The sequence below is a fragment of the Elephantulus edwardii genome, unplaced genomic scaffold, assembly GCF_000299155.1.
Source record: "Elephantulus edwardii isolate Elephantulus edwardi_28Jun2011 unplaced genomic scaffold, EleEdw1.0 scaffold00077, whole genome shotgun sequence".
In the NCBI taxonomy this organism is placed as follows: domain Eukaryota; kingdom Metazoa; phylum Chordata; class Mammalia; order Macroscelidea; family Macroscelididae; genus Elephantulus; species Elephantulus edwardii.
Window position 1 is genome coordinate 7932154 of NW_006399827.1, and position 26617 is coordinate 7958770.

Consider the following 26617-nt stretch of genomic DNA (forward strand, 5'->3'; position numbering starts at 1 on the left):
AGAATCTGTTTTTAATGCTTGCCCCAGAAAAGTTACTTGTTATTTTTTTTTTAAAAAAAAAAAAGGTTGGTTAAAGAAACACTGCTTTCAGAGATTTCTGAGCTCCAAATTCTTACATCAGTATTGGTAATTTTAGAAATTAACACCTTGAAAGTGAGTTGTGGATAAATTGTTATTTGGTGTAAACTTGATACTAATAATGTAAGTGTTAAAGATTCAGTAAACTATTGTTTCAAACGTAATTGTGACATGGTTATCTTATTTTTAGTTAACTTTTCATGTTACACTTCAAAGATTTGTAACTTTGTTCTGGAGAGCTAAAAGCATTCAAGTGGATTACTTGTTTAACATAGTTGTCTAATATGATAAGCAGGGTTTTTTTTATTTAGAAGAATTGTTAACGTTAGTTGTAGAACCAGAACTTGAACCCAAAAAAGTAGAAATTTGTGTTTTCTCTAATTAACAAAAAATAGCTTCCCTCTCACTGTCAGGTACTTAGAATGGTATTTCTCCTTCCTTTATTGTGTTTTGTTTTGCTTTTGTTGTTATTTTCCAGTCTCCCCTTGATTGTATTATGCTGTTTGCATCTTGATGGTGGAATGAAGAAAAAGTCAACCAAAGCTGAACAGCTCTCTGATGCCCACTAACTCTCCGATCATAATAGGGTATCTACATATTTTATCTCAGTTATTCTCTCTAGATTTTCTCCTAGTGGAATTTACAGTTCCACTAGAACTTTTGTTTGATTATGTCAATACATGTTTGTCAGGTTTTTTTGGGACTGTTCATCTTAAAGCAGCATATGTTTACTTTTAAGAAAATGGGAAGATAAAGTTAAAAATCATCCTCTTACCTGCTTTTCACATTAGTAGTTTAGCTGTTCTTTCTGGGCCCTTTCTGAATGTACATTTAGATACAGCTATTATCAATTACTGTTGGAAGGAGGAGTGGCATCCACTTCTATAATAGCTTGCCTCCGGAAACCCTGTGAACCTGGAGAGAGGATGAAAGGCACCCAAGCATCGGGGACTCTCCTTTATAGGGTCGCTGTGAGTCACCTGCGACTTGATGGCACTTGACAACAACAACGTTATCAATTACTGAGCAGTTGACTTAGTTATTCCCCTGTTGATAATTCGATCCTCTTTAGTTTTCATTATCCCATTATAACTACAAAAAAAAAAACATTGTTTTCCATACACTTTTTTACTTGCGTAAATATTTGAGAGATCGCGTCCAAGAAATGAAATTACCTGGTTGAAAGACTTATGTTTTTATAAATATTGCCAAATTTCATTCCACAGGTGGCATGAATTTGCATTCGTACCAAGATTATATGTGTGAGTGCTATTTCTCTCACATACACTTGCCAATGGAAGAAATCTACAGTCTCTTTCATTTTTCTATTCCTGTGAATGATAAAAAAGAGGCAATATCATGTACTTTGTAAAAACCAACTTTTATTTTTATCAAAGTAATGAACACTTGATTTTAAAATGTACTAAAAGTGCCCCAGAGAGGGTTCATAGATGTATTTTCTTCTGCCTACTTCTGTTCTCATGAAAAAACTACTTTTATTTTAGATTTTCATCTAGTGTCTGTTGCTATACTTTTTAATATTAGGTTTGTGTTAATTTATTAATTTCAGATATAAATTGATGTTGTCTTAGTTGAGGAGTTAAACATGTATGTCTGAAAATAAGGCCATTTCCTTGCCTGCAGTAATTCTGTCTCCTTTTATCTAAGACCTTAAATGAATTCACCTCATTACCATCAAGTCAAAACCAGCTCATCTCTGGCCCTTCCGTTGAGTTTCTGAGGCTGTATATTACACAAGAGGAGATTGTCTGGTTTTTTCCTCCCTTGGAACTGCTGGTGGATATGAACCACCAGAGAGACCTTAAATAGTTGTCTAATAGGATTTTTCCATTTTAGTTTGAAAAAACACAGTGCCTGAGAAGGCATGTTAGCCGAGACGGTCTCACTCAATGCTTAATGCTGACTTAATATTATTCCCTGGATTCATGTTTTTAGTGTTCGTTTTATGACTCTGTGCAGTTTGCCTAGCCTTTTGGGCTTCTGCTTCCTCGTTTGTAAGATGGGAGTAATTCTTAAGTTGTAAGGAATAAGGAAATGAGTTACTGTACATGATGTCCTTGCAGTGTAACTGGTACAGACTGTGCATGCTGTAAATGTAACCATGACAGCATTTTTACAGATCAGTACCAAAACAGTCCAGTAAAAAGTTACTAAAATTACAAGACTTCTACAAAACAAAATGTGGGTCTGAGGTGTATTAGATGAAAATAGAGATATACTCACTACTTGAATATGTATGTTAAAATAAGTGTGCCTTAGAGTCAGGATAGTACAAACAGGTAAGTACTAACTGAAAGTTATATAGTTCTAACCCCCCCCCCCCCAGAGATACCTCAGAAGATTGACCTGGCTTTGCTTCAGAAAGCTCATACATTTACAAGTGCTGTAGATGAGTTCTGCCCTTGACACTAGGTTCACCATGAGTCAGAATGGAACCCACAGCATCTGACAGCAGCTTTAATATGCATGCAGACTTCTGAGATTGAGTCCAGTAGCAGCATCTGTAAGTAGAAACTTAAACCAAGTCTTATGAGCTTGTGTTGCCCATTCATTTGGTAGTGAAGAATGAAAGGTGGACAGCTTACCTGACAGTGAAAGAGCATATGGAGTGTATGTTTATGGAAAATTTAAAAGTACACACAATATAAAAATGATCACTTACAAAAAAAGATGCAGTCCCATGCTTAAGTTGCAAAATAGTAAACTCGGTTGGAAGTAAAGAGGACCAGAATTGACAGCCTTTAAGTTAGCATTGTTTTTCTTTAGAAATGGTCAGCATTGCTTTTTAGGCACAATGGCAGACAGTGGCAAAAAAGAAGGAAGTAAAATGAAAAAAAATTAAGGGTCCTGCAGAAAAGAGAAACTGAAAGAAGATAATGCCCTTGAACTAGCATCTATACCCATAAAATGAAAATAGGAAAAAACGGACTACATCTGGATTGAATACACAGGGAGGCATGTGAATTAAACTATTAGAGCCAATGAACTCTCCCTACCCCACAAAAGAGGAATATAAAACAGGTTTTTAAAAAATATATTGGCACAGCGGCAGCTAATTAAGCCGACCGTCCTCCTTTTCTGTGGAGGCCGGTGTGCAGTGGCTGCGAACAGCAACTCCATGGTAGTGTATGCAGCCTGTTGCATGTATGGGTTGCCCTAAGGGACCTTGGAGACAACTCTTGGGGGGGAAAAAACAAAAAACATAGGGTCCAGCCTACTTTTTATGAACACTGCAATTAATTCTTAGTTATCTAAATCCTCAGTTACCACATGTAAATTCTTTAAAGCATTTCCCTGTCATCTATCTATGTTTTATTTGTGCAGTATGAAATAAAAATACGCAGTAAGAAAAAGAAAATATATTGGCACAGTACTTGTTAGGATAAATGTCCTTAACTAATATTTGGGGATATGAAAAGAAACTCCTCAAAGACAAACTTGAAAACAGCAGGAAGGCATGAACCTGAAGGATCTCAAAATAGAAGAGAAATAAGCCATATCAAAAATGAAAACTGAATTTTAAAACTCTCAAGAAATAATAGGTTCAAGTGAAAATCTAATGAACATTAGAAAATAATCAAAAGAGTGAAAATTAGGTATTTTTTTACTTGGCAGTTATCAAAACAGAAAACACATCAAAAAGACTATTTGAGTTTATTATCAGAATCCCTGAAGAACAAAGACTAGAACGGAACAGATGTTTAAAGCAATAATTGAGGCAAACTTTCTAGAGGCAAAAGGAGAAATTAAAAAATTGTCTTGGAAATTTCCTATTCTGCAGGAAAGGGTACTATTGTTCCACTTTTTTTTTTTTTTTTTTAAATCCACTTTGACAAAATTTTTTCCAGGAATAAATTTTGATGACCTGAATCACCAACAATTAATTCTGGCAAAGCTGTGTGTTAAAATGAAAGGGAAAGGGAGCTCTGGTGGCCTAGTGGCAAAAAGCTGTGCTGCAGTTGCAAATGCACGTGCATAATGCTCCAGTGGAGAAGGAAAGGCAATCTCCTGTGCCAGTCTGATCTGATTTGATGGTTCACAATAAGAAAAAAAAATGCCGGGAGGAGCTCTGGTGGCCTGGGGTGGGTGGCTGTGCTGTAGTCCACAGGGCAAGTGGTTCGAGGTCACCAGCTGCGGGAGAGGATTGGGTGGGAAGGCCCATCAGAGTGTCGGCTGTGGGTCAATTCCAACTCTATTATACACAACAACCTTATTCATTAAAAACAAAAACAAAATACCAGGCGAGCTCTGGTGGCCTAGTGACAAAAAGCTGCAACTGCAAGTTCAGAGGTACACAGTTCAAATCCACCAGATGCTCTGATCGAGAAGGAGGAACAATGTCCTCCTGTGCCAGTCAGATCTGATTTGACGGTACACACAAAAAAATAATGAAATTTAAACAAAAAAAAAACCTACAAAAAATTTGATTTGTCTTTTTGAAAAAGGGAAATTCTAAGTTTCTAGGCAAAAGTTAAGTCATGTTATACAGGCGAGAGATTTAGAAATCTAGTCTTCAGTTTCTAAAACAAGAGTAGTATGACGATAGGAAAGAAAGTACAAAGATTTTACATTCAGCCAACTATCCTTCAAGAGTACGTACTATTAGAAGGGAGCTCTGGTGGCCTAATGGCAGAAAGCTGCACTGCAATCCCAAAGGCTCTCAGTTCAAATCCACAAGTGGTTTGACCATGTAGGAACTCAAGGAGTTCTGTGCTTATACACCCTTCCTGAGGAAACTACCAAAGAATGCGTTTCATTTTAAAAAGGTATTCGGTAAAAGTCACAAAAACAATCTGAGTTTTGAGCTCAGGTTAAAGCCAGTATTGTTGTTGTTGTTGTTATGTGCCATCGAGTCGCTTGCGACTCATAGCGACCCTATGCACAACAGCCCTAAACCCTGCTCTATCCTGCGCCAACCGCACTGCCTCTGACACACCCATCCCGATTACCCCAGTCACCGAATCAATCCATCTCATAGAGGGTCTTCCCCTCCTGCGCTGTCCCTCCACCTTCCCAAGCATGATGTCCCTCTCCAAGGACCCGTCCCTCCTGGCAACATGTCCAAAGTATGTCAGACGAAGCCCCAGAATCCTTGCCTCCAAAGAGTAGCTTGGTTTAATCCCCTCCAAGATGAATCTGTTTTGTTTTCCTGGCAGTCCATGGTACATTCAGTACTCTTCTCCAGCACCACAGCTCAAGGGCATCAACTCTCCTTCTGTCCTCCCTAGTCATTGTCCAACTCTCCGATGCATAACAAGTGATTGCAAAGACCATGGCCTGTATCAGGCGCACCTTAGTCTCCAGAGAGACACTGTTGCTCCTGAGAGCCAGTATTAGGTACTTTAAAAATGTATACACAAATGTTACATCTGACACAGTAGAAAGAGTGCAACTAAAAAATATGGCAAAGGGAAGCTTGTGAAAGGGGAAAGAGTAGATCAAGATTATTGGCTGCTGTGGAGATACTAGGAAGTGGTTGAAGGATACCATCTTAAACTGAAAGACCAGATAGAAAAAGATTTTTTTTAAAGATGTACAGCTACTGTAAAAGTAATACAAAGTTAAACATTGAGGGAGGGAAGAGTTAGGAATCTTCCAAGATAGAGATAGCAATAAAACATCAGTAGGTTCCATATAAAAAATTAAAAGCACAATTTTTTAAAAAAGAGCAAGAAAAAGCTTAGATGAATCATGGGAGACAGGCTAGGATAAATAATAATGTATTCAGTAGTTAGGACAGTAGGACAGAACTGAGGTCATGTTTCACAGTTACATTAAGAAATGAAAATCCCCTCACCAGTTACAAAGAAAAGAATTTCAGGTTGGCTGAAAAAGAAACATCAGTTATGTAACATAGACAAAAGACCCTCCTAAAACTGTGACTTGTAACAAAGGCTAAAAATAAAAGTGATGAGAAAGATCTAACCTACAAATAGAAACCACAGGATTGCCAGTGCTGATACTAAAATACAAATCAAGCTGTAAATTAAATAAGGAAAAGGAGGACAGGTTATGTTAAAATCTGTTAATCACAATGGAGTTAAAACGGGGGGGGGAAGTGTGTGTGTGTGTGTATATATACATATATATATAATCACAGCAATGTCTGTATAAAGCCAAAACTAAGACATCAAGGGGAAATAACATTAAAAATAGGTTTAAACACTCTTTAAGCACAAGAAAGGTATTGTTGTCGTCATTGTAGTCCCATGTGTGCAGAATAGAAGTGCTCCATACAGTTGACAAGCCTGTGACTTGACAGAAGTGGATTTGCCAGGCTTGGCTTCCCCTCGGGGTGGATTTATACTGCCTACATTTTGGCTGTTTGCTGAATTGTTGAAACCAACTAGGCTACCTTCAAGTCCTAGCTGAGCATCAGTCTCTTAAGGAACAGCTTGGGTGGATTTGAACTGCGAAGAAAAGGCAATAACACAAAAGCAGATCTTTGAGAAACAGTCTAAGAAACTAGGCTATGTGAATGCAGCATTAGAATTGGTGAGGGAGTCTTCGACCTACAGTAATCCAAATTACACAGCGTTGCTTTCCAAAAGTGAGAACTGGAATTACCGAGGAAGATCCAAATGGTACAGTACGGCTTGCATTCTCTATAGAGAACAGTTGCCACACTGAAACCAATAAGCTCATGTCCTAAGTGAAGAAGATGGTGAAGTTGTCAAGGATTTCATTTTATTTGCATCAACAATCCAAATGGACACAGCAATCAAAAAATTACATTGGCCAAAAGTTCTGCAACAGAGCTCTGTAAAGTATTGAAAAAGCAAAAGTGACTTTGAAGACTACAGTCCCATGATCATTTCGATCATCTGGTGTATAGTGTGGCCATCAAAAGCTGGACAAAGATAATGACAAAAAAAACCAATTGACACATTTTAATTATAGTGTTAACAAGGAATTTTTACTATGCAGTGAATAGCCAGAAAAACAGCTGTGTCTAGTAAGAACTGCTACCAGTGTGTTCCTGAGAAGTGATGATAGACTGTCCTGCTTTCTTTGGGCATTTTACCAATCTCTGCCCAGTGACATGAATTTTAGTTGAAGTTCAGTGGAAAAGAGGAAAATCTTCAGCAGGGTGGATTGATGACATAGTAGCTACTACAGTTGGCTTAGATATGCCTACTATCAGGACTAAGAACGTTTCATTCTGTTAGAGATTTTGCTGTAACTAGGAACTAAGCAGCTCCTAACAATAGCAGCATACGAGAAATTAAAAGCAAAGTAGTATTACTATAAAATTTAGAAATGTATTGTGTATACACATTTCTGTATATGAACATACAGATTTCACCTTATACAAGAATGTTCCCTTTATAATAGCCACATATGAAAATAGGGAATGTATAAAATTTTCTCTTGAGGTACCATTGCCACCAAGGCAGAACTAATTCATAGCTGACCCTACAGTGGGTTTCATAAGGCTGTAAATCACAGAGGAGGAGATTACCCATCTTTCTCCCTTGGAGCCCCTGGTGAATTCAAACAAGAGTGGTGAACATACCGTGGACCGCCCAGAGAACAAAGAGGGTGAAACCAAGTTTCGCCTTGGAGGCAAGGATGTTGATGATGCTCCATTTCACATTCTTTGGGCACATGGCTAGAAGGGACCAGTCTTTGAAGAAATGCCTACAAGGGTGGAGGGACAGAGCAGGAGAGGAAGACCCCAGATGAGATAGATTGGCATGATAACTGGGGCAGTGGGATTAGGTGTGTCAGAGTCAGACTCAGGATAAGGTGGGATTCAGTGCAGTTGTTAGGTGCTGCCAAGTTGAGTACAATTCATAGCGCCCTTGTCAACAAAAGATCTGAACCGTGTTCTAGCCTGTGCTGTCCTCACTTTCTGACACATGAGAGCCCATTGCAGCAGTCCCTGTGTGAATTCACCTGATTGAGGGTCTTCCTCTCCTTCACCAACCCTCCACCCTTCCTATCATCATGTCCTTCTCCAGGGAATAACCCCTCCTAGCAACCAACATGCCAAAAGTAGGTGAGGCAAAGCCTCATCATTCTTGCCTCTAATGAGCACTCCAGCTGCACCCTCTCCAAGACATACCAATGTTGAGAAGGGTAGGTGGGTAGGTAGATAGGCAAAACCAATCTGTCATGATAAAATTCATGGGACTCCTGGAGAGGGAAAGGCAGTTTATACCTATTTCATTTTTAACTACTACTACTCAAAAGAAAAATACAAAAAGATAACATAGCTGAAAGAAAACCAAGGAAAAGTAATTAAAAATTAAAATTAAAGTAGAAATAAGATTTTTAAAACCTATATATCAATTTATTCATGGAACTTGGGAGGGGAAAAAAAAATCTAAAAAAACCACTAAATTAGATGAGTAGGGATGCGTAGATGGAAGGAAAGAAGAGAATGATAGCTAGAGTTAGAAAATTAGCATTTTTCAACTGTCGTAATGTTAATTTTGGCAAGAATTATTGCTAATTTCAGAGGTGAATATCCTGTTTATAAGAAATAGGATATTTCATGTTTTATAGTACCTCATAAAAAAATGCCTAGTAGTTGGAAAGGCAAATCAAGTTGAGTGAGTGTCCAGTGGAAAATAGGACAATTAAGGGTTATCAGAATAAGCAACATCCAAGAAACCTTTATGTTCAATCTTGAGTGGGTATCCCGGCAGCAGTCCCCAGTAGAGGGGACCACATGAAATCCCCCCACTCTAATGCTTTTCCCTCCCATAATTTCATTCATCCTTTGCTGCTGCTCCCTGCCATCTGTGTTTTGTTCTTGGCAAATGCTGCCCTAGATTGGACTGAGGAGCGCTTTCCTCCCTGTTGATGATAGTCACCTTGTCTGTTGCTTGGCTGAAATTAATCACCAGGGATGAGTTCCGTTCCAGGCTTGAAAAGTGAGTAAGGGCCAAAGCCTCGGGGCTTCTTTCCTCAGTCTTTTATAGATCAGGGAGTCTGGTCTGTTTCATAATTTCAGATTGGATTTTTTTTTCTTCCGCCTCTGTTCAGGTCCTTCTGTTATAATACTGCTCAGCAGTTGATGGAGGTTCTAAATGTGTTGGAGTAATGGAAACTCTGGACACATTGGTCCATTAGTCCTTTGAACTAATTGTTTTCTTGAGTCTTACTATCTTCGCTCTTCTTTGTGATCACAGTCTATTTTAATGTAACTCCACTCTTCACATTACAGCCTGTTCTTTGGAACCTAACCATGTCAGTAAGTGAGGAGCAGGTTTTATTGTGTGGCCAACACGCAGATTGCACGAGGAAATAATATGTGCATAAAAATCTGTGATACGCAGATGACAAAACCTTGCTTGCTGAAAGTGAAGAGAACTAGAACCACTAATTAATGAAGATTAAAGTCTACAGAGCCTTAAGCAGGGCTTACTCCCAACCTAAAATTGTAATGATCAGCAAGATATCGAAGCTGTCAAAATTCCACTTGATTTGGATCCATTATCCACAAATTTGGAAACTGCAGTCAAAGAATAGGGATGTATTGCATTGGGCAGATCTGCTATAAAAGATTTTAAAATTAAAAAGGAAAGATACGACTTTGAGAACAAAGGTGGGTCTGACCCCAGCAATGGGTGTGTGACAGCGGAGCAATGAATAAAGAAGTCCAAAGATGAATTGGCGCATTTGTGTAGACTTAGAATGAATGTGCCTTGAACTTCCAGAAGGAACAGATGTGTCTTATAAGAAAGAATGTAACTTGGAATCAAAGATAAAAGATTTCATCTAACTTAAAGCAAGAACTTAAGAAAAGAAGACTCAGATTGACACAGTTGGTATAAAACAATAATAAGTGCAGACATAGCACTGTTCATGAGGTAATGCAGGACGAGGCAGTGTTTCACTGAGTTGGACAACTAACAGCAGCATACAGAGGAAAACGGCAGTCCCTTAAAATGGTGATATGTTCAAGAAACCTTCTGGTTCATGGGTTTCAAGTACATCAGGACAATAGTCTTAGTTGCACATTCTGAAGATAAATAACAGTTAATTTGTAATATCAGAGAAAGTGTATGAGTGAGTGAGTGAGTGAAGTGGTCAGTCTGGTAAAGGACATGCAGATATTCTTTACACTCTAAGGACTTCTCTAAGTATATCAAGATTTGTAAATAAAAGTAAAAAATTTAAACGTTGGGCTCCTACTAGTATTACCATACTAAAAGTAGGAAGGATGTAATCTAAAAAGACAATCATTTAGCACATTAAGCATATGGAAGATTTACAACTCAGCTAATCAGTAGGCATTTGCCTTTTTATCTTCATACTCTGAATCTTTTACTTAGTTGATTTCTTTAAAAACCAACTTGGTTTTGTTTTTATTAGCCCATCTTAACTTTGATTTACCAACTGGTAGTCTTAATTACATCACGATGTTATAGTAAATCATTTGCACTGATAAAACTATATAAATTCTTGCTGTTGAGCCATTAAGTGTACAATTCACTTTCTAGTATGTGTTTTCCTGGGGTTAATTAAAAGTGTACTTGTCTCTCTTTACCCTAGTTTAGTTAATATTAGAAGTGTCTATTGTCTTTTTTTTTTTTTTTTTCTTCCAATGCTCTCGGAAGCTCTTAAAACTCAAAGTAGTGATTTTTTTTACCCCCTTTCCCTGAAGCACCACTAGAACCATTATCCATCCTCCTGCCCCTGGTTGCTTTCTATGCCCCTGTACGGTTGTTAAGCTGGGACAAACATTTACAATTATATTGAGAATTCCCTTCACCTATCCTGTGTGAGATCATTTCCACACTGTGCATTTTCAATAATTTACCACATTCTTTTGGGTCATCTTTCTTGGCAATGGGAACAGAAATTGGGGTCTGTCTTTTCTAGTTGGTCGACCAGGCAGCTTTCCTCCGTATTTCCTGGCACAGACTGGTGAACACATCCAAGGCTGCATCTGGATCAAGGATCTAAGTTACTGAGGAGTGATGATAATAGTTTAAAGAGTAGGATGTGCCTAGTTTAGACCATGGTCTTTTCAGATACTTGCTGTGCATCAGAGAGATGGTGGACATTGAATGAGGATGACAGAAGAAAAATTGCCTTTGAGTTGTGTTGGAGGAGAGTACTGATTGTCCCATGGACTGCCCAGAGAACCAGATAGGTCTTGGTGAAAGTAACTGCTTAGAGTGTTCCTTGGAAGCTTCATCTCGCATACTTTGGGCATACTGCTAAGGAGAGTCCATTTCTTGGAGAACTTCATGCTTGTAAAGGTGGAAGGACAGGGAAAGAAAAAAAGACACACACACACCCAATCATGTAGATTGACACAGTGACTGCACCGGTGAACTCCATTGTGTCAGATGATGAGGATGGTACAGGACAGGGCAAGGTTTAGAGCTGTTTATAGGGTCACTATGAGTAGCGCTCATTGTTGCCTACAACAGCATCCTGTGTGGAACTCTTTGTTCCTAAATCACCATCTTCCTCCTCCTTGGTTTCTCTAATATTCTAAGGAAGTGCCTTTACATGTAATTTCTTGAAAAAAAGAATTCATAGGAACTCAGTTTTTCTGAGACTTGACATCTGAAATTCTTTTTATTTTATCATTAAACTTACTTTATAGAATGAAAAGATGTAGACTTTTTTTAACAGTTTTATTAAAATTGACATAAACTATCCATCTTTAAAGTGCACAGTTAGATAAGTTTTTGATGTATGAATAGAACCCAAGAAGCATCATCACAGTCAAGATAATCAGCATACTCGTCATCTCGAATCTCCTCATGCCTCTTCAAATGCCCAGCTCTCCCAGCTCTCCCAAATTCCCAGGTAAGGAATGATCTGTTTGTGTCACCATACTTTAGTTTGCATTTTCTAAATTTTTATATTCATGGACTCAAACCATATATTACGTTTTTTAGGTATGTGGGTCTGTTGTCTTCTCATACCTAAAATGCAAATTCATTATTAGATATATGGATTGGAAATGCTTACTCCTAAGCTGTAGCATGTCTTAAATTTCTTTTTACCTTTTTATGGTAATTTGAAATTTTCAGAGAAAATGAATTTTCTGTCCAGCTATCCATTCACATTTTGTTCTGACACTAATTAGAATTCCCTTTATAGTAGTACTCCTCTGTGTTCTCCGATCCTGCTAAATTTCCGTCTGTCCTCTTAATTCCTTCCTCCCTTCCGAATTTTTTCCCTGGGAAAATAATTGACTTTTTTGACTTTGCATGGTTGACTGTTACAAGAAGTGAGTGATACTAGTCCGTGGTACTGCTTAGAGGTATAACCTGGTACACCTTAGAGGCCTGTCTATTGTTTGGCTGGGAGTTGAACCACAGGGATGAACCTAATTCTAGACTTAAAAGATGACTAAGGGCCATAGTCTTGGAGGTTCCCCCAGTCTCTGTCAGACCAATATGCCTGGCCATTTTTTAGGATTTTGATAGTCCACCTTTTTCTCCCACTCTGTCCAATATCTGCTCCTTTCAGAGGAGAAAGCAGTATAAGCTGAGTATCATCTAGTTCTTCTGGTCTTAAGATTTTTTATAACCCTGTTGCTGTTAGGGACCTCTCCAAAGTACTGAAGAACAGTGGTGTCTCTCTGGAGACTAAGGTGCATCTGATACAGGCCATGGTCTTTGCAATCACTTGTTATGCATCAGAGAGTTGGACAATGACCAAGGAGGATAGAAGGAGAATTGATGCCTTTGAGCTGTGGTGCTGGAGAACAGTATTGAGAATACCATGGACTGCTAGGAAAACAAACAGATTCGTCCTGGAAAGGGTTAAACCGGGTGGCTCCTTGGAGGCAAGCATTCTGGGGCTCTGTCTAACATACTTTGGACATGTTGTGAGGAGAGACCGGTCCTTGGAGAAGGACATCATGCTTGGGAGGGTGGAGGGACAGCGCAGGAGGGGAAGACCCTCTATGAGGTGGATTGATTCAGTGACTGGGATAATCGGGATGGGAGTGTCAGAGGCAGTGCGATTGGCACAGGACAGAGCAGTGTTTAGGGCTGTTGTACATAGGGTCGCTATGAGTAGCAAGCGACTCGACGGCACATAACAACAACAACATCTTTGAAAGAGCAATCACTTTGAAAGTGATTTATTTTGGTGACAGTCCCAATTTTATCTTCTTTTTCCTATGTAATTTGAAGATAATCACAATTACTTTTTTTAATTATTAAATTTTATTAGTTTTAATGAACATTTACAGAGATTTTTGGGTTTTCTCATTCATTCATTGTAGCACAAAATTACTTTTAATGAGGTTTTATTTGCTTAGGAATATCCACTGTTAGACCGTCATTTGTTGACAATACTTATTTTGGCTTTGTGTATATATTCTCTGTTCTATTTGATTTGTTTGTTTAAGTCCAATAGTAGTAAGCTTGTTATTTCCTATCAAGATCTGGTTCATTGAATTTGTGTGTATCTTTGGAAAGAGTTGGCATTTCAACAATACCGATTCTTCCTGCTCTGTGAACATAGCAGATCATACTTACTTAGGTCTGATGGCCTGGTGATAAGGAATTGCACTGTCAGCTCAAAACTCAAAGACATGCAGTTCGAATCCACCAGCAACTCTTCATGAGAAAAATAGGCATTCGAACTCCTGTGTGATTTATTTACTACATCTGAAAATCTGCTGGAGGGTCAGCTGTGGGCTGATCTGGCTCCTACATGGCAAAGCATTTACTTAGAGCCTCTGTAGTTTCTCCTCATAATGTTCACAATTGTGTTTAAGATTCTCAGTAAAACCAGATGCTCTGCTGGAGAAGGAGGGGGTAATCTTCTCCTGTACCAGTCAGATCTGATTTGACGGTACACGTAAAAATAATATAATAAAAATTTAAAAAAAAAAAGTCTCAGTAAGAAGCAGCAGAAGTAAGAATTTCCCAAACTTATTTAACCATTGTACTTAAAAATACATATTAACTAGCCTGTAATTCATTATTGAAGCCAATATTGTTATAATCATTAAACTCCTGACGTTTCAGGGTCATTTTCTTATAAGTAAGGTCAGAGTTGGATATTCTGGGTTACCATTTAAAGGCCAGTACATGGAGAGGTGGACCATGTGAATTTATATAGAACTTACACTCTGGTCAGCCATTACTAAACATGTGGTGTACCAGGCAAAAAGGTACTTTGATAACATCTTCCTTTTGCCCTCAAGGAGGAGAAATCTCATCCCGTAACCTGGCTTACAAGGCTTTTGTGAGACAGCCACGTCTTCTCTGAACCCTCACACTGTTCACACTGAGCACCAGCCTCACTGTCTTTTCTGTTCCTCTGAACCATGAGGTTTATTCCAGCCAGAAAGCTTTTGTCTTGCTCTCTCCTTGCCCAGAATGTTCCAGCCCTGCGTACTCAGCTGGCCCCGTTTTGGTCCATGAGGTCCTCCATGGCTGAGCTCTTTCTCAGGTGACTGACTCTCCATCAGTGACTCTTTCACTGTGTGGCCCTATTTGGCTTCCTTCATCATGTTTACGTCTCTATAAAAGCATTGCCCTTTTGTTTGATTATATAACTATTGCCATCATCCCACCACTCGACTGTGGAGAAATTGGTGATAGCAAATTCTTTGAAGATATATTTGATTTATAGCAATAGCTGAAAGTTGCTCTAGACCAAGTCTAATGAATAAGACTGATGATCAGGCTAGAAGAGAAGCTGTTGGGGAAAGCAGGGACAATAATAAATACTAGTTCAGTAATTTTAAAGTGACCACAAATAATAGGTTTCTGTTTATTGAATCTCAAAAGAGTTCCAAGAGGACTAAAAATTTATTTATGATTATGACAGTATTACGAGAGCAAGTCAAGAGCCTCCCAAGGAAACTTCTTCAAAATGCAGTATTTATTTGGACATGCAGTATTTTCAGTATGTGGTTTCAGGACTTGTTTCTGATGAGGTTTCTGGTGATAAGTTGGCACAAATGAAAATCAGTTTCATATCTCCAAGCAGAGATTTAATACTAGCATACTCTGAAATGACAGTCTAATTTTTATTCCATAAAACTGAAAATGTTTGGAAATGTCATATCAAACTTTGGGAACATATTTTGGCTTTGTTATTAGTTGTTGTTAATGTGCCGTTGAAAGCGACTCATAGCAACCCAATTTACAGTAGCTCTGAACCCTACTCTATCCTGAGATACACTTACCTGCCCCATTACCCCATAGAAGACTGCGATATTAAACTGGCCAAAAAAGTAAATTGTATGTCCTTAGAATCAGTAACAGTCGGTGCCAACGCCTAAACACTGTTTAGTCATTTTCATCTCTGGAGTTCTAGCTTACTGCATCTTTTGATGATTCCATTTTTATTTTTGGGTTGGGGGGGAGGGGAGGGGAGTTGTGTTGGAGGGGTTTTTTTGTTTTGGGGGGATTTCCATTTCAGTGACCACTGTTCAATTTTTTTTTTTTCTTCATCGTCTCTTAATCTCTTGCCTCACTAGAATTTTTGGAACTTGTTTCTAGAAGAATTGCCGTAGCTCTTCTAGCCACCATAGTTAGAATGGTAGCTTTTTATAGTTTATGGCTTAAGTGAGGCAACATTTCATTGTCCAGGGAGCTCTGGTGACATAATGGGTAGGGAGGTGCCCTGCTAACCCACAGGTGGCCTGGCACCTCAGCTGGTTGGAATCCACCGTTGGCTCTGCGGAAGAAAGAAGGGCAGTCTCCTCCCTGTGATTTACAGCCTCAGTGTCAGCTGTGAGTTTGACCTTGAAAAAGATACGCTGTCTTTGTATCTTCCTTCAAAAAGGAAATCGTGATTATAATTGATGCAAAATGAAATATTATGTTAAAGGGAAAATCGAGTCATAAACGTAGAAATATTTTAAGATTTTTCAAATAGTTACAATCTAAACATTAATTTTTAAATTTTAAATTCTCAGTCAGCCAAGCGCTCTAGAAATCATCTGATCCAAGCTGTATCTATATCTATCTAGAAGTAAGTTTTGTGTTGGGTTTTTTGTTTGGTTTCTGAGACGTTTTTATAGACAAGAATTGACAATACCGAATTAGTTATATGCAAAGCATAAATGTACATGATGGTATTCAGAATACCATTCAGTGGTCTTTCCATTTATTATTCTTACTATACAAATGTTGTAGGGAGCTTTGATAGCCTAATGGAAAGAAGCTGGGCTGCAGTACCAAAGGCGCACTGTTCAAATCCTACCAGCTGCTCCATGGGAGAAGGATGAGCAGTCCCCTCCCGTGTGACTAACTGCCTCTGAAAACCCTCTATAGAGTCAGCTATGGGTCAATTCCAGCTCTGTGGTACACCACGTACAGGTGTTGTACTTACTATTAAAAAGCATTAATCAAAGCTAAATTTTTCTTTGTCAAATCCAATTTACCAGTATAAGGGCTTAGGTCTATCAAGTGCTGTAAATGAGTCCATGTCATACCTGTCTTCTACTTTTAAGACTGAACATTCTTCACGATCTGAAAGGAAGAGAAGAGACTCATTCGGGATGTTCGACGGTTATGATAGCTGCAGTGAGGATACAAGTAGCAGCTCCAGCTCGGAGGAGAGTGAAGAAGAAGTTGCTCCTTTACCTTCACATCTCCCAATTATCAAAAACAATGGCCAGGTCTACACATACCCAGATGGTAAATCTGGAATGGGTGAGTATCTGCAGACCTCAACTTTTATATGACCTCACACATAAGGTTGGAATTTCTTGTTTAATTCCCTTTATCATCCTCCTTCCTTAAACATTATAACTTTTTAAGTGCCATTTATGATGGTACAGCCTGAAATTTAGAGTCCCAAATAAGATCACTGGGTTTGAGTTTGATCTCTTGCCTCCCTGCCTTCTGACAGAATGCATTTAGAAAACAATAAAAACATTTTTGTTTCAGAACATTGATTACAATCTTCACAAGGTATAATAATTTCTTATAAGAAGTTTTCTGGTTTAGTACGTCCAGTAATAGGACATTATCTAACTCAGAAGACTAAGTTTGCCTGTTCAGTAACTCCAGTAAAAATCTTTATATAGAGCCAAAATTTCCTTCTACATTTTCTCTCTTTGATCTTAACATTACTTTTTATAGCTACACAAAATAAGTGCCTTAATAGATAACATCTCTTCCCTCTAGAACCCTAGTTTTTCTATCTACTTCGTATAGTATCACAGTGGCTTAATTCATTGAGACATACTTCAAACTGTTTACCTTTTTTTTAACATGTGGATCTCTTGATGGTATTGTCTGTAGCTAGTTGTTGCCCTGCTAACCTGAAGGCAGTATATCTGGAGGTTCGAATCTACCATCCACCCTGTGAGAGAGAAAGATGGGTATTCTCCTCCCTCTGGTACAGCCTCTGAAAACCCACTAGAGGGTCTGTGAATCTGTTCCAACTTAATGGTAATGAGTTTGAGGGTTTTAAAATACATCACCAGAACAGAAAGTAGAACCATATTGTTATACAAATAGCATATTATATGCTCTTTTTTTTGGCCAACTTTGCAGTATACACATAGGCCCCCCCCCCCCATGCTGTTTGCTAAAGGTCACTATGCCACACTTTGTAAGTATGGAGCAGTATGAGGGGGACATACAGAAAATCAGATGTGGTGGAAGAATAATTCATGCTGGTTTTCCCTGGACTGAAGTGGGTTTTGCATTGCAAGTTCAACCCAGAAAATCTCTCTTTTCAGGACACTTTCCATTCACAGTCACAAAAATTACAGGCATTTTTTTTAACTAGTTAACTGAATTTACTGATAACTGAAATCTTTCTGTGCAAAGCATGGTTTTGTTTGTTTATACTATGTAGTTGACCTTAAACTCTGATATATAGGAATTTTCTTACTAAATTTCAGCCTTAGATATTTTTATTGCTAATTCTGTCATCTGATATTGAAAGCCCTGTCATCTAGTTTGCCACTTTTGCATCATTAGGATCTTAAGTCCTATTCTTGTCTTTTGATCCAGAAGTTGAACAGTTCAGGGCCTGGCCTACAGCTATGCAGAGTATAGTTAGAGACTTCATTCCATTATAAGGACTTAGTAGTTCTGTATCAACAAGTCAGGACCAACCTGTAGCTGAGCCTCTATTGTTTTTTTCAGAGACATTTAATCACATGGGAGGAGATTGTTGTTGTTGTTGTTAATTGTTGTTAGGTGTCCTCAAGGTCAGTACAACTCTTAGCCAGGAACAACAGATCTGAACTGTGTTGTTAGAGCTCATTGTCAATCCACCTAGTTGAAGGTCTTCCATTCCTTACCAGCCATCCACCCTTCCCATCAGCGCATGAGGGAAAGACCCTCTATGAGGTGGATTGATTCAGTGACTGGGGTAATTGGGATGTGTGTGTCAGAGACAATGCTATTGGCACAGGATAGAGCAGGGTTTAGGGCTGTTGTACATAGGGTCATTATGAGTCGCAAATGACTCGATGGCACATAACAACAATAACAGATGTGAAGTATGTGAAGCGAAGTCTCTTCATCTTTGTCTTTAAAGAGCACACTGACTCACCCTGTCCAGGACATTGTTCCTTTGGCAGACCATGAGTTGTTCAATACTCTTCTTCACCACAGCTCAAAGGCATCGGTTCTTCTTATTCGGCCATCCTTATTCATTGTTCAGTTCTTAGAGGCATACCAAGTCATCAGAAAGGCCATGAATCAGACACACCTTAGTCCTCAAACTAACATCATTACTCTTCAATAATTTGGAGATCTCCCTAACTGCAGATTTTCCCAGTGCAATGCATCTCCTGATTTCCTGGCTGCTGGTACTGGGAGTATGTATTGTGGATCCAAGTAAAAGTTGTTGACCGTTCAGTCTTTACTCATTCTGTCATGTTGCCTATGATGTGATAAGAATCTTTTTCTTGACATTGAGATGCAGTCCATTTTGAAGGACAAGCTTTGATCTTCAACAAGTGCTTCAAGTCCTCATCTTTAGCAAGCAAGGTTGTGTTATCTGAATAAAGCAGGTTATTAATAAATCTCCTTCTGAGCCTGATGCCACACTCCTCTTCATAGAGTCCAGCATCTTGAATAATTTGATTAGCATACAGACCGAATAGATATGCAAAGAGAATACAGTGCTGACACACTCCATTCTAAATTTTAAACTCAATTTTAAATTTAAAAAGTGTGCCTTTGCTCTGTTCGCACAACAGTCTCGTGGTCTAGGTATAGGTTTCAGGTGAGCACAGTTAAGTGCTCTGGGTTCCCATTCTTAGTGTTAGCCTCAACTTGTTATGATCCACAAAAATGCCTTTGCCTAGTTAACAAAGCATAAATAAAATTCTTCTGGTAGACTTTGAGATTTTCACTAGTCTGTCTAGTCCTTAGGAAGCTCCCTGGTGTTTTAGCAGAAAGGAGTTGTGCTGCCAACCCAAAGGCAAGCAGTTTAAATCCACCAACTGCTCCATGGGAAAAAGATGGGTAGTTTCCTCCAGGGTGACTTATAGTCTCTGAAAACTGCTGGAGGTTCAGCTTATGAGTCGATTCTGTCTCAGTGGCGTTGAGTTTTTTGAGAGCTCTTTCTTTGAGCATTTACAGTATTTTTAAAGACGTGCTATGTTTTGTATTAAACTTTGGCTTTGTTGCAATTTTTTGGTTTTTGTTGGTTTTTTTGTGTGTTTTTTTAATCCTTTCAAAAGCTGAAACTCAGACTTCGAGCATATACTTGAGAATGTCAGGCACATAGAAGCACTGAGGAACATTAGCAGACTCTGACTCACGGTGTTTGTGTGTCTTTGATCTTTTTTAAAAGCCGTTTAGACCTTAAGTTACAGCTATGGCGCCCCTAGTCATTGCATCATAGGGCTCTTTCCTTCAGCTTTCATCATTTGTATAGTAGAATAAATTTTTTAGTCATTTTTAAATTAAAAGTAAACATTTTAAGAAACTATTAAACTTAACTAAAATGTTATAAAATTGATCATGACTCCCATTTTTTTTTCTTTTGTAAATTAGCTACCTGCGAGATGTGTGGAATGGTTGGTGTGCGAGATGCTTTTTATTCTAAAACAAAGCGTTTCTGCAGCGTTTCATGTTCACGAAGTTACTCGTCAAACTCCAAGAAGGCAAGCATTTTGGCCAGACTTCAGGTAACGGTACAGAAACCTTCTTATTCTTTATCTGTGTCATTCCTATGGCCTTCACTGTTTACCTGTCATTTCATTGTGATTCACTGCACTCCAACCCTGTCCACTTGGCCACTTAGCATTTTACACTTACACTTTTAGGAAATATATAAACCCCAAAATGTGTTAAATGTATAAAATTGGAAAACTATTACATACTATCCAAAGTGTTATTTTAAGTTTGTCTAAGTTAAAAAATGAATACTCACTTCCTGCATAAGTGTAAAAACTGTAGAATCTTTTTTTATGTGAAAAGTTGAAACTTTTTTTTACCTTGTCTTTTGATAGAATCTTTGGTAGAATAATTTGGGGAAAATGATTTGTCTTTTGGTGTTATTTTCCCATCCTTGATTGAGCTTTTGATTGTCGTTCATTTGATACTTTGGCTAAATGTAAATTGGTTAATCCAGTTTTTCAAAAACTTTATAGTATGAAAAAAGTACATCTTTCTTTGTACATAAACACCTGCAGAATGACTGAAGACTGCTTGGCTAAGTTATTACTCTTGTGGCATATAAACAACTATTTTAAAGGGTAGTATTAACTGATTTTTATAATATACTTTTATAACATTAATTAATTTTTATATAAGAAAGATGGTCACATTTTTTTCTTCCTCTTTTAACTTCTTGTGATCATCCCATAATACTGAGAGGGTTTTTTCAATCCCTCAGATGAAGGAAATACATCACTTGGATGTATTTCTGTATTTCAGATAGACAGTACCTAGAGATCCTGAGCAGTGGTCTGTACCCAAATGGATGGCAGTGTGTCACACTGTGAATTTGGCCCATGGTCATTTGTCATTGATCTTTTGCGTTAGCACTAAAGGTATACACCTCAGTCACTTGCTCTTTGAACATTAAATTACCTTCTCTTACCATATAAATAGCAATGCTTGGCAACCTGCATGAGTGAATAACCACTGGTTTATCTATTACATGAAAGAACCAAGTATCCACCACAACCTGTATTATTTTAACATTTTATGGGATTTAATTTTTTTATTAACACATTAATTTGCATATTGCTATTTTAGTCTGTGGCAACTCTGCTCCTTATATTATTCTCCATTGTAGAAGAACTCCAGAAACAGTGTTCATGTTAAAATTCCTTGTATGTTTCTCTGCTTTAATAATTTTCTAAACCCTCGATGTTTACTTAAGCAGAATGAGTAGTATACAGTCAAGATAATTTTCGTGGTTGGGGGGATAAAAAAAGAATCCTATTTACTTAACTCTTCTTGTTTTAGGGTAAGCCTCCAACAAAGAAAGCAAAAGTTCTTCAGAAACAACCTTTAGTTGCTAAGTTAGCAGCATATGCTCAGTATCAAGCAACGTTGCAAAATCAAGCAAAGACAAAAGCAGGTAATGTGGGTGAGTGTAATAAAGGTGAACTATTTTATATTGACTTAGCATCTAGTCTGATTAATGACATTTAACTTGTGGATTCTGTTTTAACTGAGGTATTAGCAATGCTAGACTGATAAATGATACTAGACTAAATGATACTAGATTTTCTCATGGTGGTTTGGTTTCAGTAAATATCCTGGAAGATAATAATTGCATTCACAAAGGACCATTTCCACTTGAATATTCTTAAATTCAAAGGCAAATGAGGGGATTAAAAACTCCTATGGAATCAGTAGGTGGTAAGGTGCCAAGTAGCTACTTCGCAGAAGTGCTCTGTAAGGGCTGGATGGGAGTAAAAGCAAAAGGAGCTGTCGCAGGCTCCATGCATTTGTTTTCAGCTGTCCTTTGCTTCCTGTACCAAGAGCTTGTCCTTCCCAAGGAGCGTGTGTTATCTAGAAGACATAAACTGCATTTTCTTTTGTTTTAAAGCATCATTTAGGGAACTTCTCCACACTTTAAAAACACAATAAACTCTTTCAAAGGAATAGATGACTTTTGTTTACATAATCTGCTTCCATTGAGTCAGCCCTGAGTGATGGTAGCCCTGTTAGTGTCAGCGGTAGAGCTGTGCTCCTCAGGGTTGTCAGTGACTTGATTTTTTTGGAGTAGTGCACCAGGCCTTTCTCCCTAAGACATCTCTGGGTAAATTTGAACTGCTAGCTTTTCAGTCAGCAGCCAAGCACAGTAATGCTCGTACTACTCAGGACCTGTTTTAAGCAATAACTTTCTTAAAAGATTGAAGAGTTGTAATAATCTAAACTCCTTTTGTCCCAGCAGCAGTCTCCATGGAAGGTTTCAGCTGGGGTAACTACATCAATAGCAATAGCTTCATAGCAGCTCCAGTTACCTGTTTTAAACATGTAAGTATAGAATTTCGGTCTGCTTTATTTTTAAATGCTCAGTCACTATTTAAATTTGAAAGTACAGTAACACCTAAACATCTTACCCTTCCTTAGAAGTTCTGTGTTTTATGTATGGTATTGGAAATGTTTCTTTTTAATTATAAGAATAAATTAGTAGTTACTGCTAACTAATATTTTCTGTGACCTTTGCAAATAAAAACTTCCCTTGAAGAAAGACTTGAAATTATTTTCCTTTTTTTGATTATTATTTTCAATAAGCAAAAGTATTAGTCTCAATTACTTTACATATTATGTTGAAACATAAGAAAATGCTGTTTTTCTACAGCACAGTGGCATATTGACAATTTCATATGGTTAAAGCTAACAGTAAAAATGATACTTCATTATGAGTATGTAAATCTTTTATGATTTCGTCTGATAATTTAAAAAAAAAACCACAAAAGGAAACAATGGGGGAAAATTAAACCATTTTCTGGCCTCCCCTCCCTATTTCCTTTCAGGGAGGGAGGTCTGTCCCTTTGGGATGTAACTTTCTAATCTATCTTTATTTTATTCTCAAAAAAAATTTCTATGTTAAAAATGAAAAAAGGATATCACACAACAACATAAAAATATTAATAGTGTTATTATTAAGATACAAGTTTAATTCCTGTCTAAAGGTGCTGCCATCTATTTGTTCATGTATAAGAGGAAGAGAGACTATAAAATTAATGAATGAAATTTTTCTTTATAGTTGGTACTTATAAGATTTGACTTCTAACTATCAGCATATGAATTAAAAAACTGAACTTGAGTTCCTGCTTTGGAAATCTTTTCATTCACTATGACCAGCCAGGGATTTTGGTCAAAAAGCCAAGCATTTTAGTTCAACAGTACAAGTGTCATTCATTTGCTTGGGTTTGGTTGTGTGTGGTTTTCTTTCTTTTTTTTTTTTTTAAGTATATGTGCTAAGTAAGCCTTTACTGGCACACCTACTATCTGAACCAACTTAAATGGAATCTAAAATACTTGTTCTTAGTATAAAGTATGTGATTTATTTTGCTGTAATGTTGATTAGTAGTGTCATTTTTATGTGAAGTGTTATTAAATGCATGCAACAGCAGCTTTAAGAGAAATCTAAAGCAAATCTCTCACTCTCCTCTCTTGGGATATTGCCCCTTGCTGCTAAGAAATTCTAAATTAGATTTTATTGCTCAGCTGCACTGACTCTTTTACTCCAAAATCCTTGAAATGTTTGTCTGTTTCTTCTTTCTGAATAACCTTTATCTCTCTTCATATTTTTAATACCTCGTGGGGAGGTTTCTTTTTTTATCATAAACTATGTCAAGCTATTTTACATAAGCAGTGAGGATTGAAATAAATAGTATTTCAGAGCCCCAAAGTACCAGGCTCTCACCACTTTTATGTCCATATTCTATGAATATTGATAGTAAATTAAAGTTCTTTGTATGAAAACCTCAGTTACAATAATGGATCAATCAGTTTTGTTTCAACTTTACTATTATAAGATTAATACACACTCATCTAGAATAGAGCAGCTGGCCTTAGTCCCATTATCAAGATGATAAATGAAATGCTCTTTCTCACAAAGTGAGTCTTTTCTGTCAGAAGTATATAGATCAAGTACATTCCTGCTCCACTCACTTTCCTTTACTGCCCCTCCTTATTCCTATTGGAATAGGATAATTCGTATTGGTAATTTCTTGATGCTTTTTACCTTAACCAATGTTCATTTAAGCCTGTTTGATTTAAGAAGTCTTAATTTCATGCTAAGCTTGATCACATCCCTTCAAAGTTGGTGCTTTCTCTCCAGGGTTAGTTTTCTAAATCTCTTAAGACTTAATAAAAGGTTACCAAGCTAGAGGAAGATCTTCACAGAGTTGAATTGACACAGTGGCTCCAGCAGGGGCAGGAGCACAGCAGAGATGGAGGAGGGTGCAGAATGGTGGAGGTTTAGTTCTGTTATATGTAGAGTCATTGTGAGCTGGGACTGACTTGATGGCACCTAACAAGAACAAGAGTCAGTTGCTTTGTCTTTAGAAAATCTGTTGTCCAGATCTGCTGAGATTACCAAATTCTGCCTTGTATCTTCTGTCTTCTGAGACTTGATCCTCGCTCTAATACTGGTTCATCAGAAGGACCTTTCCTTCCTCCAGACTCTACATCTGCCTTCTCTCTCACTAGAGTACAGACTAAAAGCCTTTTCCTACTCTTCAGGGACTCCTTTTCAAACATAATTTACCAAAATGGAAGCAGGATGTTCAGATTTAATTGGGAGTTGATAGGTAGGGGTGGTAAGGACTAGGGGAGAGTGCCAGCATGTCAGCTGCCTTGCTTTTAATTTAGCCCAACCCAGATAAACACTATATATCTTCTAATACTTGAGTATTAATTCTGATTAGTTCTGCAGTCATAGACTTCCAAGAGCAAAGAGCTCTGTCTTCTAGAGTCTACTTTAAACTTTTGGAAATGAAAACTGTCATAGGACGACATCTCTTTTATAATTGCTGCAATGACACATGGTCACTTTTACTCATGAATGACAATGTCTGGCAGTGGGTTTGTTTCTTTATAATGTAATCAACAATGGAATTCAAGCCCAAGTTCCATTTAAGATACCTATTTCTTAATGCTCTTTGTATTGTGATTGTTCATCAGCACCCTCTTTTCCCTAACTAACTCACATCATGAGAATTAGAAGCAGCTGCCTGCTTGGTCTACAAAGATGGGTTTAGAGCAGCCAGAACTTGGCCCATAGCCCATGATTTCTCCTTTCTTCATACAGTCCCTGAGGTCTCATAATCACAGTATGTGCATGATTTCAGAGAAGCTTCCACTGGATCCATGTGTATTTAGGATATTTGACTTTTGTGGGTTGGGATTTGGTGTTTTAAGCTGATTTTTTTTAAAGTTAAGACTAAATCTTTTGGTTGTATTTTCTTGTGGCATTTTTGTTGTTTTTATTTTTTTGGTTTTTGGTGTGTTTTTTTAAATTCAGGAATTCATTTCCCTTACAAAATCAAATGAACAGTTTTCTCTTTCCAAGATACTGGCTAAATGTAACCAGACCCATGTGAAAGCACAAATCTTACTTCAGTTAATGTACCTTTTAGTTTTCCGATTTCTTTTGAGTATCTGAACTATATACCAACGGCCTTCAGGTTGAAACTGATTTACTAATACTGGCCATCCATTTTATTCCAGTACTGTATGGACATTTTTACAGAAGGGGACACGTCCTCCTTTTTCTCCCACAGATCAACTGGTAGATATGAACCGCTGACCTTTCCAGTAGTAGCCCAATACGTGACATATTATACCACCAAGGAACTGTCTGTAAACTTTGGACTGAGTATTAAGATTGAAAGAAAAAATCTATCAGTCATTGTCCTTTTTTCCTCCCATGAATATAGTCATAGTTTTATGTAAAACAAGTTCTGTTCACACAGATTTTAGTGAATTTAAAGTTACTATACTTCTTAACAGTATAGCTGCACATATACATCTTCTGTCATATACACTATATATTCTCTTTTGTACCTGGCCTATATAACAGCCTTTGTGACAGGACTACAGTTCTTTGTAGCCAGTACTACTAATATCTTTGTGAATTTTAAGGGTGGAAAAGAGATAAAAGCTTTTTATGTGTGTTCACTAAAGATGGTTTAATGAAACTCAAAATATATTTCTCATGTTCAGGTACGACACTGTTTCGGTTTCTGCCTAATCTTGACTTCATATACATAACACATACATACTACTTCAAGTCTTTTGAAAAATGAAAATACTGTGATTTCATGTCCATCTTAACTGAAATGGAAATCTTTCCTGTGTCATCAGATACTGCAGAATTTCTTTATAATGAAAATTTAACTGAAATTGGTGTCTACCCCTGTTAGGACCAGTGCCAAGAAATAGAAATCTCTGCAGGAAAGCTGTAAACTCTAGTGCACTAAAAATCACCTGGGTTTTATTTGTGCGTGTGTGTTTTCAAGAAGTCTAAGGATACAGAGTATTATTTCCTGTAGTCGACTTTGGTTTTTTGTTTTTTATTATTATACTAATTTATTTACAAAATTCTAATGCATTGTTTTCCAAAACAGATTCCTCCAATTTTCTTCACCCCACCACCCATCAAATTGTACAACCTCATG

At 37.6% G+C, this 26617-nt stretch overlaps 1 protein-coding gene across 1 annotated transcript in view; it reads left to right on the top strand.

The window, feature by feature from the left end:
- The window catches only part of MBTD1 (mbt domain containing 1), a 56207-nt gene that overhangs the window by 3302 nt on the left and 26288 nt on the right, over positions 1-26617 (top strand). Inside the window, exons 3-6 of the mRNA XM_006889273.1 lie at positions 16502-16703; positions 20019-20152; positions 21441-21555; positions 22378-22460. Coding sequence (XP_006889335.1) covers positions 16550-16703; positions 20019-20152; positions 21441-21555; positions 22378-22460 — 486 coding nt within the window. The 5' untranslated portion in view covers positions 16502-16549. The remainder of the gene's footprint in view (positions 1-16501; positions 16704-20018; positions 20153-21440; positions 21556-22377; positions 22461-26617) is intronic.